The 22,108-nt window shown below is 36.8% G+C and overlaps 3 protein-coding genes across 3 annotated transcripts; 2 read left to right on the plus strand and 1 right to left on the minus strand.

Annotated features, from left to right (window-relative positions):
* The first annotated feature begins 359 nt into the window (after positions 1 to 359).
* LOC141586469 (putative protein phosphatase 2C 47) lies at positions 360 to 5,232 on the plus strand. The gene is made up of 4 exons (XM_074407684.1): positions 360 to 1,346; positions 2,391 to 2,582; positions 3,804 to 4,009; positions 4,536 to 5,232. Exons 1-4 carry the CDS (start codon positions 1,092 to 1,094, stop codon positions 5,089 to 5,091), a joined length of 1,209 nt encoding a protein of 402 aa, XP_074263785.1. The 5' UTR covers positions 360 to 1,091; the 3' UTR covers positions 5,092 to 5,232.
* Positions 5,233 to 5,871: 639 nt separating this feature from the next.
* LOC141587696 (uncharacterized) lies at positions 5,872 to 10,673 on the plus strand. The gene is made up of 7 exons (XM_074409170.1): positions 5,872 to 5,880; positions 6,303 to 6,354; positions 7,081 to 7,548; positions 7,902 to 8,007; positions 9,242 to 10,181; positions 10,311 to 10,428; positions 10,510 to 10,673. The coding sequence occupies exons 1-7, from the start codon at positions 5,872 to 5,874 to the stop codon at positions 10,671 to 10,673; spliced, it is 1,857 nt and encodes a 618-aa protein (XP_074265271.1).
* Positions 10,674 to 13,361: 2,688 nt separating this feature from the next.
* Positions 13,362 to 15,329, minus strand: LOC141587697 (protein FAR1-RELATED SEQUENCE 5-like). Its single transcript, XM_074409171.1, has 2 exons — positions 15,206 to 15,329; positions 13,362 to 14,329 (listed from the first exon to the last, which is right to left on the minus strand). Exons 1-2 carry the CDS (start codon positions 15,327 to 15,329, stop codon positions 13,362 to 13,364), a joined length of 1,092 nt encoding a protein of 363 aa, XP_074265272.1.
* Positions 15,330 to 22,108: the final 6,779 nt, after the last annotated feature.

Here is a 22,108-nt window from a genome sequence, read left to right on the forward strand (position 1 = left end):
TAAGTCTTAACAAAATGTCGGTTTTTCATAAGATTTTGGGAAGTTATCTCATAACGGATCTGCTTTTTCTTAAGACCATTACTTTTGATGCGAAATAAGACGGAGTAATACGTCATCATTTTACTGATAAAATGTTGTTATTTTCGATAACATGTTGTTATTATTGTTCACATCATTTTCAGGGTAAAAAATGACACCTCCAGTCATAACATTTTGTGAATTAATTGGTTACATTTTCTTAAAAAATGGCAACATTTTATCCGTCTGATAAATAAGACCAAAAGTATCCGTCTGAAACAGAATTTGTGATCTCATAAATGTAAGGTATCTTAAATTTGACGTCTCTAAATAATGCAGTTGAAGGTCGGTAAATTAGCACACGTCTAGTAGTAGTAGGGAGTAGCATTAATGTGAAGTGTCAACTTAACAAATGATGACACCAACAAATCCATACTCCATTATATAACATCATCACCTGCCTTCAAACTTCCTATGTCCCACATATCACCACTGTCAACGCTCGTCTACCCAATCAAATATCGATACGTGTCACCCAACATTTTTCATCTCTCTTTTCTCTGTCTTTGGTTTTTCTTCTTCCTCAAATTCTTCACTTCCATTTTTGAAGGCCAACCACACTTTTCTTCCCCTTTTTCTCTAATCAAATCAACATTCTCCTCATTTTCCTTCATTTTTCATTGATTTCTGTTTTCAATCACATAAAAATCCCATCTTTTCTTGCTTTTTTATCACCCAATTTCTAGGCTTTCGTTCATTTCACCCAATTTTGTGATCCCCCTTTTAATTTTTCATCAACCCAATTGATTTTTCCCTTACTTTAGTTGATTAACCCTAAAAAGATTCAATTTTTATGATCTTTTTGTTGTAAAAGTAGTTTTTATTTCATGGGTTCTAGTTATTGTTGTTGTTGTTGTTGTTGTTGTTGATCTGTAGAATTTGATTGAATAAAGTTGATAATTGTTTAATTTCTTGATTTGGGTTTGTTTTTTATGTGATTTCTAGAATTGGGTTTGTTTTGAATTTTGCAATTAGACCAATTTAATAATTAGGTTTATATTTGTGAGAGGTAGATGATGGCAGCAGGTGCAGAATTTTCACACCCATATGCAATTTTAGAAAGTAGCTTTAAAAACAAGGATAGTAATAATAACAATAATAATTGTGTTAGTAATAATAATAGTAGTGTTGTATTAGCAATGAAAGATGAGATTTTGGATGATGATTGTGATCATTTGAAGCAAACAAACAATGCCAAACCTCCTAGGCATTTCTCCATGGTTCGACATTGTATGAGCTCCACCGTGTTATGTGCTGCGTCGGACACGGTATATTGCTTGAATTACTATTATTTACTATGATTAAGTTGATTGATACAGTTTGATTTGAAACATTATTATTATTATTATGTTATTTGGTAAGTATTGTAATTTGAGTATTGGTATAATGTAAGATGTGATTTATCATTTAGTTTTGGACGAGCTTATGTCGATTTGTAGCTCTTTTGATCGCTGATTTATGGTCTCTTGTAGTTGGAGTCATAGTAAAGTAGCTAATGGATTAGTTGGCACATATCTAACCATGGATACTAGGTAGAAGGAACTGGTTCAATGCTCTTCTTCCCTGAACATCGATGATGTTGTAGTGCGTGATTTAGTAATCCCTTGGTTTTTCTCTAGAGAGAAAGATGATATCGTGCCCTATGGGTAAATGGGTTGGAATTAGATGATCATTGGCCTGATCGCATGTGGAGAAAAAAGGAAATAGAGAATTGTGTAAGGCAAATAATTAAATCAACTATATGGTTTGTATACTAGGGTGTGTAATGCTTTAGAGTAAGCCTATGGAACTATCATATGAGTCTGTATGTGAGTAGTGAGTAATCGACGAGCTTATCTTTTAACTTGAACATAATAATAGAGATGTTTCTTGTTAGGTAAAGCTTAACCAGAGGTCTCGTGTTCAAAGCCTGAGAATGCAGCAGTGTTAAAACTCATGAGGAAGAGCTTTACCCCCTTAGAGGTCCTACCTGGCTCAAATCCGGATTAAACCGGATGGTATACACCAAAAAAAAACATATTTATGTTGTGAAGTTATAAAATCATTCGTATTCCTTGCACATTTAGCAGTTAGCTTTTCAGATATAAGATATGGGAGTTAACTAGCAGGCCTGTGTGGTTTTCATTATAGGTTATTGAGGAACAACCTCGTTGTGTTTGTTAATACATAGGTTGCATACATCCGATCCCTTGCCTCGTCACTGATCTGATTCTCTGTGTAACTGAGACAACGTTGTATGCTATAGAAGTCATTTGCTTGGCCAGCTGTATTAATTGAAGGTCAGTATGTGATGCTTTAATTTTCTCATGTAGGATCAGGATGATGAGTCTGTCTGCAGTAAAGCACCTTCTGACGAGAATTCTAGGTTTCAACCTGTATTTCGGTCAGGTAGCTGCGCTGAAAGAGGGCCAAAGCAATACATGGAGGATGAACATGTCTGTATTGATAATCTTGGCAGGCATCTAGATGCATGTACTGATTTCCCTTCTGCTGCATTTTATGGGGTAAGTTATGTCGTGAAGCGTTTAAAGTTCGTAATTGCCGGGTTATCTTGGCAATTTACGCAGCTGTGTAGTCAATTAACCTGGTCAACAGAACATATGGAATGGTAAACCTAATTTCGCAGCTGTATGATACTATTCGTTTCATGTGTTGCTTCATTCGTGAGTAAAATGTCAATATTTCACCATAATTACCTGGGTTATATTAGACTTAAAAGAAAAAATTATTTTCAAGACCGAAAGGTTTGTACATCTTATGTACTACTCCACACATTGTATACTTGCTTCTTGTTCAACTTGAGCTCTTATGGACTTAGCCATAACAAATTAGGGGGCGTTTGTTTCGTGCATGGGTATGAGTTTGGTATCAGGAATCATACCTAGGTGGTATGGGGTTGGAACTTGATTCCTCATACCATGCGTTTATTTCAATTCTGAGCGGTATGGGTTTGGAGTTCAATTAAAAGTTAAAATCAGAAAAATAAAATATTTTAAACAAAAATTTTAGTATTATAAAATAATGAACATAAAAATTTAATCAAATAAGTATGTAGAAGATTTGATTTACATTATGCCATAATTTTTATTTCACATTTTTGCTTATTTTAATTTCATTCCCATGGGTATCAATCTTCATACCCACCCCCCTCCTTGGGTATGAGAAATCAATACCTCATGGGTTTGAGGTATGGGTATGAAATCCTCACATTTGCCAACCAAACACATGGTATGGGTTTAGCTCATTCTAAACCCATACCTCATACCTTTTTCAAGTGAACCATACACCCCCTTATTTCCCTCCTATGGACATGGATGCAATAAAACTCTTGAAATTGATGGAGAAATTTCGATAATACTATCTATATCTTGCCATGAAGTTCTTGAAAATTATACAGTAGATGAATTTTTGTATCCAATGTCAACTCTTCCTAATATTTATGATGGGCGCCAAACTTCACAGAATTATCCGATACTATTACCCATTTTAATTGGTGGAATTTTGTTGAGTGTAAGTGGGGCAATGGAGTCAATAATCTACAAGAGATCCATGCTCATCATTTCTGTTTTCATATCTGAGAAGACAATTAGAAACGCAAGTACTGGTTGAATCACAAACAGAGTACTTGGGAAATTTTGTTATAGAATAGCTGTTCATTACATATATGAGTTATAGAATAGCTGTTCATTACATATATGAAACTGAGATGACTCTGACATGAACAGGTGTTTGACGGCCATGGTGGGACCGATGCAGCCTCTTTTGTTTGTAACAACATCCTTAAGTATATAATCGAAGATCCACATTTCCCTGCTTGTGTGGAGAGTGCAATTAGCGGTGCTTTTATTAGAGCTGATTATGCATTTGCTGATTCCAGTGCTCTCGACATTTCCTCTGGCACCACTGCCCTGACTGCCCTTATATTTGAAAGGTACCTATTTTGTACCCCTTGGTTTCTCCATGCCTTAGGAAGTGTCATGTGACAACACTTTTATCGAGTCGGGTTATGCAGGTTAGGTCATTCTGGAAAGGTTATTTGGTCATGCGGGTCTTTCTGGCTGAAATAACCACCCTTTTATGACCCTTGTAAACTTAGCAAGCTTGGTTGATTTGTGATTGCCCACATGATTTTTTCTTCTTTTTCTGCTCTCTTTCTAGGGAGTAGACGTAGTAAAATTGACCTAAAATGTACAGTCGGAAGTAGGCAATGCCAAAATTACGGGGAAACACCGAAAATAACTAAAACGATACTTTCCTGAGTCGACTGAACCTGACCGGGCATGAACTTACCTGTATCCAAGCTGCCTATGGTCAAAGTGGCTCGGCTGCCAAGTCGAGGGGTGGGGTTTGATGAGGCTTCTGAAATACCATCTTTATATCAAAGTAGAAGATTTGTACATATTCATTTGGAATTGTGTCTCATTATGCATCGCTGTCTTGTTTTGTTGGCAATGAAGGACAATGCTTATTGCAAATGCCGGTGATTGCCGTGCTGTGCTAGGGAGACGAGGCAAAGCAGTAGAACTATCCAAAGATCACAAACCAAACTGCTCATCAGAAAAACTTAGGATCGAGAAACTTGGCGGGGTGGTCTATGATGGTTATCTCAATGGTCAATTATCAGTGGCACGAGCTCTTGGGGACTGGCACATGAAGGGTCCTAAGGGGTCCGCTTTTCCATTGAGTGCTGAACCTGAGTTGGAGGAGGCAGTCTTGACCGAAGAGGACGAATTCCTTCTACTGGCTTGTGATGGCCTTTGGGACGTCATGAGCAGCCAATGTGCCGTGTCAATTGCTAGGAGAGAACTTATGGCTCACAATGACCCGGAAAGATGTTCGAGAGAACTCGTGAGGGAGGCACTTAAGCGGCACACATGCGACAATTTGACGGTCATAGTGGTTTGTTTTTCAGCCGATCCTCCCCCAAGGATTGAAATCCCGTGTACTAGGCGGAGGAGTATATCGGTTGAGGGGCTGAATCTTCTGAAAGGCGTTTTGGATGACATCTCTTGAATTTACGTGGGTGTTTTAGTTGTTTAGGGTGTGATGAGTCGATGTCCATATTTTTGTGTAGTAGAATTAGCAGCAGATGATAGCTTATGAAGTTATGATGTATGACAGGATATTAATTCAATTTATTCAGTGTTTGCTGAAGATTAGTATCATTTTTTAGAAATTTATTTTGCAGAAATAGAGAGCTAAGTGCAAAACTTGTGCGGCTACCGCCTTCTATGCACCCTTGCAGCGATAAACACTAACGAATGTCAATCGGATATTTATCAATTTTTAATAATTATCTCTAAAATATACAAACATATACTTGTAGCATTAGTACCAAAATATAAATTTTTGTATCCGTTGTAAATCAAACAAATACTCTTGCCAATTTTACACGGGAATGACTGCTCCAAACACGGCACACGCTCCGCCGCTTATTATGTAAGCACATTATTTTAATAACTTAATTTTGTTAAAGAGTATTTTAACGACAAAATTTATTATTCTGACGTGATGTTATGACAACTCATGCTTTATGAATTACTCCCTCCATTCAACAATTATCACCCCATTTCTCCAATTTATGCGAGGGGTATTATATTGAAGTGGGGTGATAAAAGTTGAATGGAGGGAGTAGCTTCATCTTCTTCTCAGAGAGTACAGACAAATTCACTTTGTCCATTAAAAAAGAAAAAGAAGCATAATCAAACATAAATTAAAAGGGCGTACATTTTTTTTAGGTAAGAAAACTAGGTTGATCTTCTAGGGTAGGATCAACCTATCTCATTCTTTTGAATGAGGGAGGTAAGTTGAAGCCACCGGCTATCAAATCATCTCGAAAGAGTTGTACATGAATGATATCGACCTAAATTTTTTATATGAAACGGTATTTTTGATAATAAATTTATGAGATTGACCATGATGTGAGTCAAAGAATTAGTAGTTAATCTTTGAGTTTGTGCAACGGTTTTGTCGAATGTGTAAAATTGAATTGGTCAATCCCGCCTCAGGTTATATTAAAGTTAAAACGATCTTACGAGCGACTAATTGTACATTGTTAAATTCAGTCGATTTAAATGCAACTCGAGTAACTTGTTAATGATACATGACATGTACTCCTGCAAAATAAAAAGTTGAGTTTTAGCTATAAAAATGATGTTCAGCTTCTCACTCTTGGTTTTCAATCTCTGATTTGTACTATTGTTTTTGTGTTGTTTCATGGGCAGATTAAATCATTTACCCTTTTGAAGTTTTGGCATTGTTTCATTGAAATTCTGGGCAATATTCATGATTAATTCACTGTTTTATAGCCAAATTAATTGCTCATTAATGATTTTTGTTTGTTGAAACTTAAAGGTATGCCTACAGCGGTCCGTCTTGCTTGTGACGGAGATACTCGTCGCAAGCTTGCGACGGGTCGGATAGTGTTGTTTTAATGCTTAGTGGGTCGACAACTTGTGCTGTGCGTAAATAGTCATGGCTAACTATTTACTGTATGTGCATTTATTGTTGTACATTAAACAAATAATAAACCCCCTTCCCAATGTACCTAAATTACCGCATAAATATATGTAAAACCTCATCTCTCTAAAACTCTTTCACATTCATCCGTCTCATCTTCCCCCCTTCTCTCTCCCCATTCAAATTTCTCTGAAACAAAACTTTCATATGCCTCAATTTCTTTCCGATCCTTCATAATTAGCCAAAAAATTACAAAACATTATCGATAAGGATGGTAACAAAACGTCTCACACTGAAGTAAAACACAAGATCCGCAAGCAAAAGTGATGATGTCGGTGAGGTATGTATTTCCGTTGCTATTGTTATTATTTTTTGGGGTAATGTTTATGATTATAGTTCCGTGGTTTGGTAATTAAGACATGCAAATGATCCATGTGAAAAGGTTCTTTGATTATGGTGGTTTTGTTATATATAATTTTTGTTTATTATGTTCTCTTTTTTTGATTGTATGTCGATGGTGCCTTTGTTGTCATTTTGTTTAAGGGAAGGATGAAGGGGCGGTGGCTGTGAACCCGTCGAAATCTTCAACTGGTCGAAGAAGGAAGAAGGTTGTGGCAGTGGAGGATGAAGTCGAGGAGAGTGATGTGGCTGACGAAGGTATAGATGAGGAGGCAGTACATCTAGGTAAAGGTAAGAGGAAGACGGTGACATTTAGTTTAGGGAGAGCAAAAGGTAAAAGCAAGGGAAAGGCAATGGAGGAAGAGGACGAAGCAGATGAACATGAAGACGATATTGAGACAGATGTGGAGAAAGAGGAGGAGGTTGATACAGGCAAGTTCTCTGTTGAACTGGTTGTTTTATTAGTGTTAATTTTTTATGATGATCCTAATACCCTTGTTTTTGTCCCAAAAAATATAGACGTTGTGGATGGCGCTGTAAAGGTGGCGGTAAACGCTTGGAAAAGCGCACTGGAAAAGAAAGCGGTTGGAAAGCCAACAGAGGTAACAAAAGGTGAGTTGTTGACATATTCTGTGAATTTGTCGACATTGTTTAACATTGTTGTTGAGCTGGTTAGAAGTTAGATTTCAAAATATTAAGTACAAATAAAAGGGTAACATATTTATTAAAGTTGTTGACATGGTTTAGATGATATAAAAAGATGTAACCATTGGTAGTGCAAATGGTTATAACAAAAAAAGATGTAACCTTTGGTTGGGTTATGGAAATGTTATGTTTTGAAATGGATTATGTGAACGGTTGGAATAAGGTGACCATTTTTATTGTGAATGTTATGGGAATGAGGTAATTACAAAGGTAGTTATATTGTTGGACATTTTTTACAGTATTTTGTTTAAATTTTGCAGATCGTCCACTAGAGTCAAAAGCCTTGAAAATGATTCTGTGGAGAACTGAGGTTGGTGATGGGGCAAAGAAACGAAAGGGAGCTGAATCTTCTATGGTGCTGGCAAAGTGAGTCAATCTTTTATGAGCTTAATCCTCTGGTGTTGATTATTGACAAAAGTCTTGAAAGTGGTGACAAGTTTTAAGAAATTTGTTATACTTTTGTATGTTTCTTCAGTAATTAAGTGTTCAAATGTGGGTCAAATGTAATGAAATGAAAAGAAAAGGGTGACATAGTGGGTATATTTGTTGATATTTTGGTATGTGTGTTACTCTTTTAATGTCCTCATTTTTTGTTATGTAGCTTACGTTATTAACAACATTGTTCAAAATGGTGATAAGTTTGGGGAAATTTGGTGTATTTTTTTATGTGTCTGCACTAAGTGCAGTAACACATTCTGAGATGTTTGTAGTGATATAAAATGGGGAAAAAGTGGCCTAAATTTGTTGTCATTTTGGTATGTGGCTTGGTCTTTTAATGTTTTCATTTTGATTTAAATGTGGGTCAATTGTAATGAAATGAAAAGAGTGACATAGTGGGGTATGTTTGTTGACATTTTGGTATGTGTGTTACTCTTTTAATGTCCTCATTTTTTGTTCAGAGAGTATGTAGCTTACAATATTAACAACATTGTTCAAAATGGTGACAAGTTTGGGGAAATTTGGTGTATTTTTTTATGTCTTCACTGATTGAGTAACAAATTCTGAGATGTTTGTAGTGATATAAAATGGTGACGAAGTGGGCTAAATTTGTTGTCATTTTGGTATGTGGCTTGGTCTTTTAATGTTTTCATTTTGATTTAAATGTGGGCCAATTGTAATGAAATGAAAAGGGTGACATAGTGGGGTATATTTGTTGACATTTTGGTATGTGTGTTACTCTTTTAATGTCCTCATTTTTTGTTCAGAGAGTATGTAGCTTACACTATTAACTACATTGTTCAAAATGGTGACAAGTTTGGCGAAATTTGGTGTATTTTTTTATGTGTCTTCACTGATTGAGTAACCTGAGATGTTTGTAGTGATATAAAATGGTGACAAAGTGGGCTAAATTTGCTGTCATTTTGGTATGTGGCTTGGTCTTTTAATGTTTTCATTTTGATTTAAGAGAGTGTGTAGCTTACATTATTAACAAAGTTGTTCAAAGTGGTGACAAGTTTGGGAAATTTTGGTATATTTGTTGATGTGTCTTGACTTGTTGGGTAACCAATTTCGAGTTGTTTGTAGTGATATTTAAGTGTGCTAAATTTGTTGTCATTTTGGTGGTCATATTAACATGTGGTGGTAAAAATATTTGTCATAGGAAAAAGAAGGAGGTGGATGGCCATGGATCACCGAGACAGTTGTTCAACTTGATTGGTATGTTAACGGAGTCTCAAAAGAAGGATGTGGAGGACATCGGCTTTGGTGGCCTACTAGAGCTGAAAACGCATGCGTTTTATCATCAAATGGTTGATTGGTTGCTACGTAAATATGATCGTAGCTCCCGGATGTTCCTCTTTAACAGGCACGTCCAATTTGTCTTAACGAAGCACGATGTCTACGATGCATTCATGTTACCTTGTACTGATAAACAGATAGAGGCGAAGACCGATCAAGATTTGGCCAAGATTTGGCGTGAGCGTTTCAAGTTGTGGAAAAACGATGGGTTATCATTTGAGGCTGTTAGGCAGGAGATGTTGGCTCTGGCTGATGGAGGAGCTGATTTCAAAAGGTTGTTTGTGGTGTTTGTTATGGGGACATTCTTGGCACCTACTGTGCACAACCGTATCGACTTTCGCCTGGTGAAAGCCGTGGAGGATGTGGGCGGCATTGCTCAGTTGGATTGGTGTTCGTTGGTGCTACTACGTCTGAACGCAGCTGTCGATTCGTGGAGGACACACGACACCAAGAACGTCGGCGGTTGTCTGATGTTCTTGCAGATGATGTACTTCCACTGCTTGACGTGGTGGGGCGAGCCGGAGAAGACTAGTCTACCACTGGTCCAACATTGGACTTACGAGCGTTTGAAGGAGAGAATGGCCCAGGAGGTGGCAGCATACCCCCATCATCAGGGATTCGGGATTGGCATTTGGGAGCTTCAGACGTATCCAGTATCAAGGCACGAAGCAAAGAGGCTTTACCGTAGGCCAACTGAAAACGAACCAGCTTCAAGGAACACTCCACTGCGGTTTGTCCAGCTACCACTACCACTACCAGACGGAGTCCCGACAGATGAGGAGTTGCAGGCCACGTTCTATGATGTATGTCGCTCTCTACACCTAGCGCAAATTTGTTACCATATTGTTTATAGATTTGTCTGTAATGTTTATGGGAAGAGATCAATATGTGACCATTTATAACCACTGCTGACGTTCTTGAATTTTGTATAGGTCCGCGTCCGTAATTGGATGACAACAAGGAGGAATCTTTCTGTGGTTAATGTTATCCACAAGAGCTTGATGCGGGAGTTAGGAGCCCAGGACGAGGGTGGTGTGGAGCTTCAGTCCAGTGAGATGACTAGTGGAGCTTCAGGCACGCAATCGTAGGGATCGTTTACACAGGCATTGGCCAATCCAGAGTTTGTTGCAGCGTGGAATGTTCTTGGAGAAAAGTTGGATGCCCTGATTGATGTGGAAATGGTGCATTCACCGTCCTTTTCACTTGGCGTAGATGAGATTGGCGCTCCAAGCCAGAGGGTGACCCATGCTAACACTCACAGCAGGGGAAGGAAGACTACTGCACAGCCTAAGTAGTGATGTTTATGTCCTTGGGGTTGGTTTATTTTGGAACACAAATTCTTTATGGCCTCATTTTGGGTGTGTTTGGATAGCAAAAGTGGAGGGAAAGGGAAGGGAGGGGAATGGAGGGGAGGGAAAGGGAGAGAAGGGAAGGGGAAGGAGAATGGAGAGGTGGAGTTTTCCCTCCAAATCTTGCCTATGTTGGAGGGGAAACATTTTGGCTTGGAGGAAGGAAATGGACGGATCCATTATCCCTCCCCCTCCAAATCCCTCCACCCCTATTTTGCTATCCAAACTATGGATATTGCCTCCTTCCAAATCCCTCCCCTTCCTTTCCTTCCAAATCCTTCTATCCAAACAAGGCCTTTGGGTATTGTCTATGGCCTTATATTTTGGACATGCCCGGTTTGTTAGTTTGTAAATTTGGTGACTAACTTTTATTTTGGACGTGTGGTATCTCCGTCACAAACAAGCAAGACGAATTGATGTTGGTTATTAGAAAATGATATGTGAAGTTTATGTTGGTAAGAATGTGTGTTGTTATAAGACATATGATAACATATTGATCAGCAATGGCAACATAACAGCTGAAATTTTAATGACATATACATGAGAATGTTGTCGAATGTTCACATAATCCCTTATTATGTTGGCAGTTTCTATAGGTCAACCTTGAATACATGTTCATATGTTTCGCCATTATGTTAGCACGTAAAAGATGACCACTAATTATTTAGTGGTGGTTAGGAGGCCATCAAATGACCTATCTTATGCAATGAAAGATGAATGTCCTATGAAATATTTTACACATTAGACCTCCTATTCTGTGAACATATTTTTCTGTTATGTTATCAATTTATATATGGTGACATTTTGGAGAGGAAGAACTTAAATCGGGAAATGAAATTGCCTTCTAACTGACCTATGAAATATTTTACACATTAGACCTACTATTCTATGATGTTATGGCAAATAAAATTCAACTTTGGATATATAAACTGCAATACATGTCCACATATTTAACACTTATATTACCACATAAAAAGAGGTCCCAAATTATGCAATAATGGTCACGTGTCCATAATTCTTAACATAATTTAAAAATGAAAACTAAGAGACCACATAGTTATTGCGCCAAAATGATACATAGTAGAAAGGTGTCGCTTGCAAAAGGTCAAACTGTTAGAATATCTAAAACGTTCACAGGAGCCTTAGAATTGGCGTGTAGGAATCGCCATCCATCGGCCCGTTGTCATTGGTTTTCTTCGCTCTTTTCTTCTTACCGAGGGCCCTTTTCTTCATTTGTCTCCTACCTTTCGTCGTACATCGAACAAGATCTAAAACTGCACGGTCATCAGTTGGTTAATGTTCTGGTCTGCGTCCATAGCAAGCTTTTGAAGTAGAGAGGTTACTTCAACGTTGGCCGCACCATAGAAGTTCTCAACAATTGCCCTTGCCTCATTAACGTTCTGGCTCTTTGTTATCATATTGTTGACATTTGTAAACATTGAACGTCGCCAATTGATGGCCTCGTTTGTAGCGCTTCGACGCATGTTTGCTGGGAGTAAACGATTCCACACCTCAGTCTTTGCGAATTTAGTCCACCGCCTTCGAATGTATGCAGTCGGGATTTCCTGAATAGAGTGCATGTGGAGGACACGAATGATGTGACTGCATATAATACCCATCACTTGATACTTCCTACAAGTGCAGTCAGTTAGATGGTTCACGCAATCATAAGTCACATGATGGGATGATCCCTCATTGCCGCCAGTGTGGACCCTGTACAATAGGGTAGAGTCTTTGGATTGTATAATAGCTGCCCGGGTACCCATGGTAAGCCCAACCTCTTTCTCAAACACACGAAACAGATGCAGAGTGTAAATCCGTGACGCATGTTGCAAGAGGTCCACGAGGGGGAACACGGAGGTTGGGGTCGCTCTAATAGAGTTGAATTCTTTTAGCTACTCCTCTTCTCTCCATCTCCGGACAGTCGTTTCATTTATACCAAAGAATTCGGTAGCTGAAGTTGTTTTTGAAGCTTGGAAACTCATTGCATGGTTTGTGCTCTCGCTCCTTTGCGAAGATAGAATACCCGCTGAAAAATACATATTATTGAACGCAGTGCACCATTTGTTTCGTAGACTGTACAGTCTATTGAACCATGGGTGGTTGTCGAGGCCATACTCTGTCGTCATTGTTCGCTAAGTCGGTTCAAATTCAGTTTCACTAAAGCAACCATTCAGGCATTTGTTGAACATATTCTGGAATGGCCTATCATGCTTTAAAGATCCACAGTGAGAGATGACATTTTGTTGGATATGCCATTGGCATAGCCTATGTCTACTTTGTGGGTACACCTGTTCAGGTTAGAAGACAGTGTTACTATCTCGAGGTTAGATGTTTACAACACCGGAACTGATTTTAGTGTATACATAAGTCCTTAATATGGTGACATATTAGAAATATGTCTCAAGAATTAATCTATATTATATGTCATCACATATTGGAATAATGTTGACAATTGAAATATCTAATAACCTCAGTTGACATGATGACATATAGTGATATATTAGTGACATATAAATTTAAGACGACAGGTGCATAGGTAAAATATGTGACCATATTTTAGATAATTGTTGACATTAGAATGATTATTAACATAACATAGTTTGAGTGGTCACATATTGTACAATTATCGGATCATGTGCAAAATTTAACAATTGTAACAGAAAATACAGCTTCAAGAGCGTTTGTCATTGCTTTGTCTTGGTCAGTGAAAATGGAGACATGATGGAGATCATCACCCATAGCTTCATTAAACACCTTGAACAACCATTTAAATGATTCTTCTTTCTCGTCCGATAGAAAAGCACACCCAAACATGACATTGGACCAGTGGTTGTTTATACCGACAAACGCACCGCGTATAAGATTGTACCTATTGGTGCGGTACGTTGTGTCAAAGATAAGTACATCATGATACAATCGATAGTCCTCCCTCATCATTGAGTCACACCAGAATAGGTGACATAGCCTCCATTCATTGAATTGCACACGGAAGAAGAAACCCGGGTCCTCCGATTGTCTTTTAGTTAAAAGATTAACAAGTGTGGCTGCATCACCACCCTCAATCGCTTTACTCTTCGGCCTATGTACAAAGTTAACGTGATCCCTCTTTGTGTGTCCAACAAATGCTTCACCCCCCGCTGCAGCAGTCGCCACCTTGTATTGAGCAGATGGGCGGACTAAGGCTTCTGTCATAGCCCTTATATTCTTTGCCTCGGCATCGCTTTTTCGCCTTTCAGATCGGTGATGCTGCTGCCACTGCGTGGGGGTCAATGCATGGTTGTGTAGTGTGATATGTTGCAGTATCTCCCATTGCACATCCTCGTTTAATTGCGACCTTAGGCCAGCTCTGCATTCACACCGCGTGATTGCAGCATTCCTAGATTGGTTCATAGCAATATAGGGTAAATCATTTCCATGTTTTCCTTCACACGAGCATACAAAGTATCTCTCGATTTCGGGTGTGCCAGGCCCGTTTGCTCTGCGAGAAATTGCTTTCCTAATGCTGAAACCAACAGCCTGTGAGTGTTTTCGATATATCTCGTAGATCTCTTCCCATTTTTCTGTCGTCATCCCCGATTGAGACTTCGAATAATCAGTACCTACTGAAGTTCACAGGGTCACATTAGAGAAAAAAGTATGGACATTGATAAAATACAAAACAACAAGTGCATTTATATGAACTGAGATAGTCTAGTTGACAAGGTGATATTTGCTCTAAAAGTATAGACATCAATACAATACAAAACAACAAGTGCATTTTACATTATCTGCCTTACTCTAGTTAACAGGGTGACATTTGTCCTAAAAGTATAGACCTTTCTGAAAAAACCACCAACATGTGCATTTATATGAACTGAGATAATCTAGTTAACAGAATCACATTAGAAGAAAAAGTATAGACATCAATAAAATACAACACAACAAATGCATTTTACATTATATGTCTTACTCTAGTTGACAGGTGACATTTGCAATAAAAGTAAACACCTTTGTGAGAAATACAAACGACATTTACATTTATATGAACTGAAGTAATGTAGTTGAGATGGTGTCATTAAAATAAAAAATGTAAGCATTAAGTAGATTTATAAAGTGCCTTGAGATAATATGTGGTACAATATTTATTAGGTCACATAATCACTGACAGTAGAGACATTCATAAATATACAACATATGTTTTTTAATAATATGTTGTACTGCAGCGTTGACAGTTTGACAATAGCAGTAAAAGTGTAAACATATTGGAATATGATATACGACAATATCTGCCTTGTGATTATTTATGACTCAACTAGTTGACATTGATACAAAAAATATAGACATTAACACACGAAAAATTATATCGATAGCCATGGATAGCCGAGACCATTGTATGTTTACAAATTGTAAATTTTATTATTGGATTTGTGTCCTAATAATGTCAATGATAATAAGCTATAAGTTCTACACAACATACACATCTTAATTATACATACCTTTACTCTTATCCGTCAACCCTTGATGAATTATGACATCATCATCATCATCTTCGTCCTCCATCGTAACGTCAATTAAGGCTCCATCGATTAGGGTACCGTCAAGTATGCATCTGTCAGCCATTTTTTGATCGCACGATTTTTTAGATATTAAGAACGTAAATTTTGACAATTGATTGTAAGATGAATATATGATTGTGAACAATAGGGAGGAAATTAATGGGATTTGGTGTTTTTGGCATTCTTACAAATGCAACAATAAAGAACTGAAAAAGCCTAGCATTTATGAGAAAGATATGGCATTAAATGCACTTCACATTTATTGCAAATAAATGATAATAAATAATGGGCCAAGTACATATTGTACAAACACTCAATAAATGCGCACAGTCAATTGTCCCCAGCTTGTTTCCCAGACCCGCAATTAATATGGTATGTAATTGAACCGTCGCAATCAATTAATTATAAGAACTAGTGTAGATCCCGCGCAAATGCGCGGTAAATATAGGCCTTTTAATTTTTAGTGTATTAGTTATAGATTTTAGATTTATATCTCGCGAATTTTTATAAATGATAAGTAATATTAAAATTAATCAAAAGAATTGAATAATTCCATGAATTGTGTTTTTTATGAAAATATTTTAACTAAATCAAATTTTTTTAAAAAAATTTTTTTCGTCTAGATGTTAATAATAGGAGATAAAGTTTTTATATATAGATTATTTTAAATGGAAAATTAGTTTAATAAATGAAAATCTAATTTATTTCCATATATAAGTTTCAACACTTTGGAGGGAAAATTTTAGAGAAGTTGTATTCTCTTAGTATATAGGAAGATTTATACTTTTAAAATTTTCACCTCATTAATATTTATCAGTTCACTCTATTGTATTTTGATATGAAATAAAAAAAATTGAAATGGAAAACTAATAAAATTTTTTATTTAAGTTGTGAATTTTTTGTAGTGAATGTTTTTTGTCACAAAGCTAATAGTAAGCATGTGTCAAATTATTTTCTACAGTAATAATTATTGTATTACTGAAAAATTTAGCAACTTATACTTTATAATTTAATATCAATTTTATTTTATTTTATTGAAAAAAGCATAATTATGAATTTATTTAAAAAAATTAGAGTTTATTTATAAAAATATATTCATTGAAAAGATAATAATGTAATGAAAGAAAATTTTATTTATTACCTTATTTAGCTAGATGCTTTTTGGAGGGTTGGAGGGAAAACTAAGAGAATTCTTATTCTCTTAGTAGTAGGGGTGAATTACAATTCCTAAACTACCCTATTAATTGACCCGTCGCAAGTTTGTTGTATTAGACATAGTAGTTCAGTGTATCGAAAATGGAAGATTACAAATTGCAAATTCAGTTTATCGGTTTGGGTGGAATCATATTGACATTAATGTTGATGAACGATGCACTAATTTATTATGGTTATTTAACCTATGTAAGATGATATTTCGCCCGTTTTAAGAAAGACTAGTTGCAATACAATATTCATCATAAAATTGATAGTCATTAATAAATTGATCTTCCATCTTGTTACGTCTACTGGCGCCATTCTTCTCCTTCTTGTTGGTTTTCATGGTGTTTTTTATTTGGGAGATTTGCTTTTGCAAGTGCGTTAACGTTAATAATAAGAATTCATGAGACTTATATTTATAGCTTAAAAATAGACTCCTACTTTCACCTAAATCAGGAGACTCTTATTACCAAATATCTAATATCTAATTTCCTAATTCGAGTATATGCCAGAGAGAGCAACCTCGTATGGTTCAGGACACTTATATCGATTTTTTTTTTGCTTAAATGGGGTTGAAACCCAAACTATTTAACAAAATAGGGCGGGTTTCAAATTATTTACCAAAAATGAGTCAGCGTCAGTATTTTTTGCGTTTTTTTTTAAATAGGTACTTTTCGCTCTCTAGGATAGTGAAAAGGTATAAAGGATTAAGGATAAAATGGATCATAATGGCTGTAATTTGGAGGCTCTATCTTCTAGATGTCTGAGACAGCGAGAAGATGAGGCTCAAAAGATACAGTCATTCTACCTCATTCTCCCTATGTATGCCTATTTATGTCTTCATCTACCAAAAGCATTATGCTCAAAAGAGGTTTTAAAAAAAAATTATAAACGATATCTACTAGAAGCATTATGCTCCACTATAATTAGCTAAACCTACATGTAATCATCAATCCAGTAGGAACAACATTTAACATTAAAGACATGAGAATATATCACAAACCGTTTCATTGAAATAAATAAGTTTGAGTTTCATACAAGATAATTGTCTTAAAATATAAACAAAACTTCAATAAGTTTGAGTTTAATACAAGATAATTGTCTTAAAATAAAAACAAAACAAACATAACCATAACCATAAGTTTGTATATCGCATAATTTCTAATCTTGACGACGACTCTTCTCCTTTTTCTTGCCCTTGACGATGATGCACCTCCCTCGCCCTCTTGGCTTGGTGGAAATTGAAAATGGTGCTCTAAATGGTGAAAGTCGTATCGTGAAGGGGAAGGCGGTCTTGACTCTTCATAGTGTACAAGATTTGCTTGATTGGTGTGACATAAAGACATTAAGTGAGCAAGTACGCTTTTTTTCAATCACTGCACAATGATTCAAAGGGACATCATCCGGCATACCGTTAAGCATTGTTGTCGCCATGTTGTAGGTGTATATGTTGCTCTCGGTCTACAATATGTATCTTAGTTTAAGACCCTAATTAGACTCCTTTAATTAAATGTAAATAATAAATTAATTTAATTTAAGGCGGTCTTAATTACATGCATGCATACTAGATGCTAAAATTAGTAAGATTTAAGATGTATTTCTTACATTGATAATAAAATGGAAATATAAGGGCACAACAAATGACTCCTTCCTTTGTTGTTCTTGAGCTTAGTTAAATAATGGATGATCCTCCTTCAACACAAAGTCGCCAAAGTAGATGACCTCCTTTTAGTGGCACCCAAGACTTTACCCAAATAATCCTAAAATTAATAACTAGATAATTTTAGAATTTACTAGAATAATACAACAAATATTATTACTATATAATATTTGATGATTAATAATATATGTGAATTTGGTTTTAGGTTTTGATGTTGAAGATTAAGAAGAAAACTAGAACAAATTTTTTTTTCTTCTTTCCTCTTTACATGGCTCCAAGGGAATTTTTGGGACAATTTTTACACACTAAAAATTATCTTAAATGAGTTGAGTAAGTAGGGTATATATAGACCACCAAATGTAAAGAAATGAAGAACAAAAGATAGTGGGAAATGCCTAACCACATGAAGATAATAATCATCTCATATGTGGCAGCTCAATGGAGTCTTTCGAGTCCATTTTGATTTCCGATATTTGTCTTACAAATTCTTATAAGTCTAATATTTAATTATCATATATAATTAAATATTAATTTGATTATTTAACACTTGAATAATACAAACTAATGACTAATGTACACTTACCTCTTAAGTGATATTTTACCATTTTATCAATATAAAACGTGTCTTATAAAACCCTCTTAGCTAGTTTTACAACTCCTTGTAAACTTAATTACCTAATTACCTCCGTCTCACAATATATACACCTACTTCAAATATTTAGTAAATTAACCTTATAATTACTAAATCCGGTCCTATTTAATTATATTAAAATAAGATATAAAATTTTATTAATCAATTATTGTGTAATTGAATAATAAATTTACCTAGCCTGAGTTACAAACTGGTCTCAAAACACAGATTCACTTGACTAACTATTAGTCCTATTATTCCAGTAGCTAATTAAATTGTATTTTATACAAATAATTAACTTTTCCATATGGCTTCATCCTATAGGTGTGACCGAAAAGAATCAGTTGAACACCGCCGTCAAACGACACTAACGTCTAACTCTAGTCAGCTGAGCGTTACCGATATACGTTAATCAACTGACGAGTATAAAATAAATATTATATCCCTAATATTCCTTTTATGAGATTTATTATGTAGACACATTATTGTGGAGGACACCTACTCCAACAATGTAAATCATCAACATTTGAAAATTAAATGGTCAAGCAAAATAAGTAAAATTGATATAAAGCTAAATAATTAAAAATGACTTACTAGCATTTGATAATCGGTGGCGGTAGGGTAGTAATAATGATGATCTGCGTAGTCATCATAGACATGGCTACTATGTGGAGCAATGCATTGACTAGTGATTGGGGTGTACCATTCGTAGTACTCATTGTCCCGACTCGTTAACCCAAAGTATTGGCCTCCTTCTTGAATTATTTTTTCGCATAAGGTTTTATCATTGCCTTATGTACGCCCTATATAGTTGGTTATAATTTGTTGTACAATTCCCTTGTCTACTAACATTATGCAAATCCACAAAAGTATTACATAATTCAGGAATGCTTAGATCTCGCCCAAATTGTCGCATACACCTATTTGGTAGGTGCCATTACAACATCTCAAAGCAAATTAAGGGAGCAATTATATACCATTGCTCTTGATTCTCCAAGCATCTACGTGATACATGTTGGAAGACATTTTGTGTGTATGGTACCCAAACAAACTGCAACTCAACCATCTTATCAAGTAGGTCCCTCAACACATTTAGTCCTAGCCTATGGTCTTTGTATAATCGTGCCACCCTAAGTCATTTACATCCCAAATGATCAATTTCCACTCGCATTTGCAACCCTAGGATAACCAGCTCCGTCCTCCATATGTACCATAGACCTCTAATAACCGGACGAGCAAAAAAAATCTTTTCCGAGCTCCAAAGTTGCAACAAGAGTAGTGGGCTGACAATTTGCCAAACTTTTTTTTGTTACTGTTTTGGCAGGGATTTCACTGATCTAGGATATCCTGCCAGGGATTTATAAGTAGGGTGATCTAACTCAAACAACTTGCCTGACTAGTATTGTTAAGTGAAATAACAACTAATAAATAATGACACAAAGATTTTATACGTGGAAAAACCCTGGGAATAAGGGAAAAAACCACGGGCACCAAGCCAGGAGTTATTGTTACTATGATTTTAGATAGCCTGACAGAGTATTCGTATATCAGGCGTGACAGGCTAAATTATATTGCTTACGAATACAAAAGTGTAAGTAGGAATGAGGGTGTGTCATGATCCTTCTGATTTCATCTTCTCTTCTATTTATACTTGTTCTTCTAGCCTCATCTTCTTTCGTTTAGGGTTTCCTGGTAGATAGGGCTTGTGCCCTATTTACTCGGAGGTGGTTGCCATCTTATTTGGCCGTTGCTTTGACTGCTTCCTATATCTTTTCCTTCTTTGAATTGGCTTTCTTTTTTTGTAGGGAATATATATAAACTGCCTGTTTGTCGCCTGCAATAGCCTGGTGCTTTTCCCTTTCAGGCTACTGGTTATCTTTCGCATGTCTTTCATCAACTCCTGTTTGGTGTCTGTCTATACTTGATCATTTTCTGGTTTCAGATGTCTTTTGCTTGGAACTAGGCTTTGGCTGTTGCCTGACCTATGTCAGGTCAGGCAGGATAATTTTGGGCCCAACAATTGCCCCTTATCTGCTTATTCCATTATTGGGTCTGGCCAGGAATAAAGAGATAAAATTTGGGCCAGACGAAGGATTTGTGCAGGGATTCTTTATCGGATTAGAATTAGTGTTTGGTTCAACTTCTTGTTACGGTTACTTGCCATAAATAGGGTAGGTTCACAAAACCCTAGGAGAGTCATGATTAGTCTCTACCACTTGCTTTTCTAGCCGTTTTAGATTTGCGGCTATAAATATCCCGCCTTTTCCGTGTTTGTCTTCACATTCCAATCTCTAATTTTCTTCTTTCTCTTTCTAAAAAAATCTCTCTTTGCAAAAATTCATTTTCCAGAAAAATAAGATATGGCTGGTGGTAGGAGAAGGACAGCGGCTTCCAAAGCTCCTGCTGAGGCTGAAGAAGTTCCTGTTGAAGTTGAAATGATTTCTGCCGAGGTTGAGAAGGTCCCTGATATCATCCCTGAGGATGATGTGGTGGAGGTTGTTGCTGCCCCAGAGATTCTGTCCATCTCTTATAAGGGGGTTGAATATACTCCTATTAGGGCTTTGGCGGCTTCTTTTCATGAAGCCAATCAACTAAAATCAGCTTTTGAGCATTATATAAAGGGCAGGGGCCTTATTCCTCATGGGGCTGAGGTTTGGATTCCTGAGAGCGGTCCGGTCAGGGCTAATTGGAGTAGTCCAGGCTGGTTCTGTATCTTTGAGTGGGCGTTCGGGGGTGGTGTCGCCTTCCCTTTTCTCCTTTCATGACCGAGGTGATTAGGGCTATCAGGGTTCCCCCGTTTCAACTCATGCCAATGGTCTGAAAAATTGTCCATTCTGTTGAGCATTTGTGTTCTAAGTATAAGTTGGTTATTACCCTGGATGACTTCAAGAATGTCTATCACCTGAAGAGTCATTCTACTGGAAGGTTTAATTTTCGAGTCAGGTCGAAGATGGCTCACCTGATTACCAACTTTGATTCAAGGGATGATAAAGGATGGGCTCAAACCTATATGTTTAGCAAGGCTGATTCAATTGCCCCCGACTGGACTATCTCAATTACCCAATTGTTGAAGGAGGTAATTTTCTTTCTGTATTATTTTTGGTTTGGCAATAATATGTTTTGGAGAGTTTACTTACTTTGCCCATGCCTTCTTGTAGTAAATGATTGGGTGAATGATCCACGATGCCGAGGTGGTGACCGGATAGCGGCGTTCATGGCATTGCCACGAAGAGGAGAGGGTGTGGCCTGCCTGTCTGGGGCAAGCTTCCATGCCTCGTTTTAAGAAGGCCAAGTTGAGTACATATAAGCCAGTGAAGAGCACTAAGGTTCAAGGGGCGTCTTCGTCAGGGAGTAA

The sequence above is a fragment of the Silene latifolia genome, chromosome 6, assembly GCF_048544455.1.
Source record: "Silene latifolia isolate original U9 population chromosome 6, ASM4854445v1, whole genome shotgun sequence".
Classification (NCBI taxonomy): Eukaryota; Viridiplantae; Streptophyta; class Magnoliopsida; order Caryophyllales; family Caryophyllaceae; genus Silene; species Silene latifolia.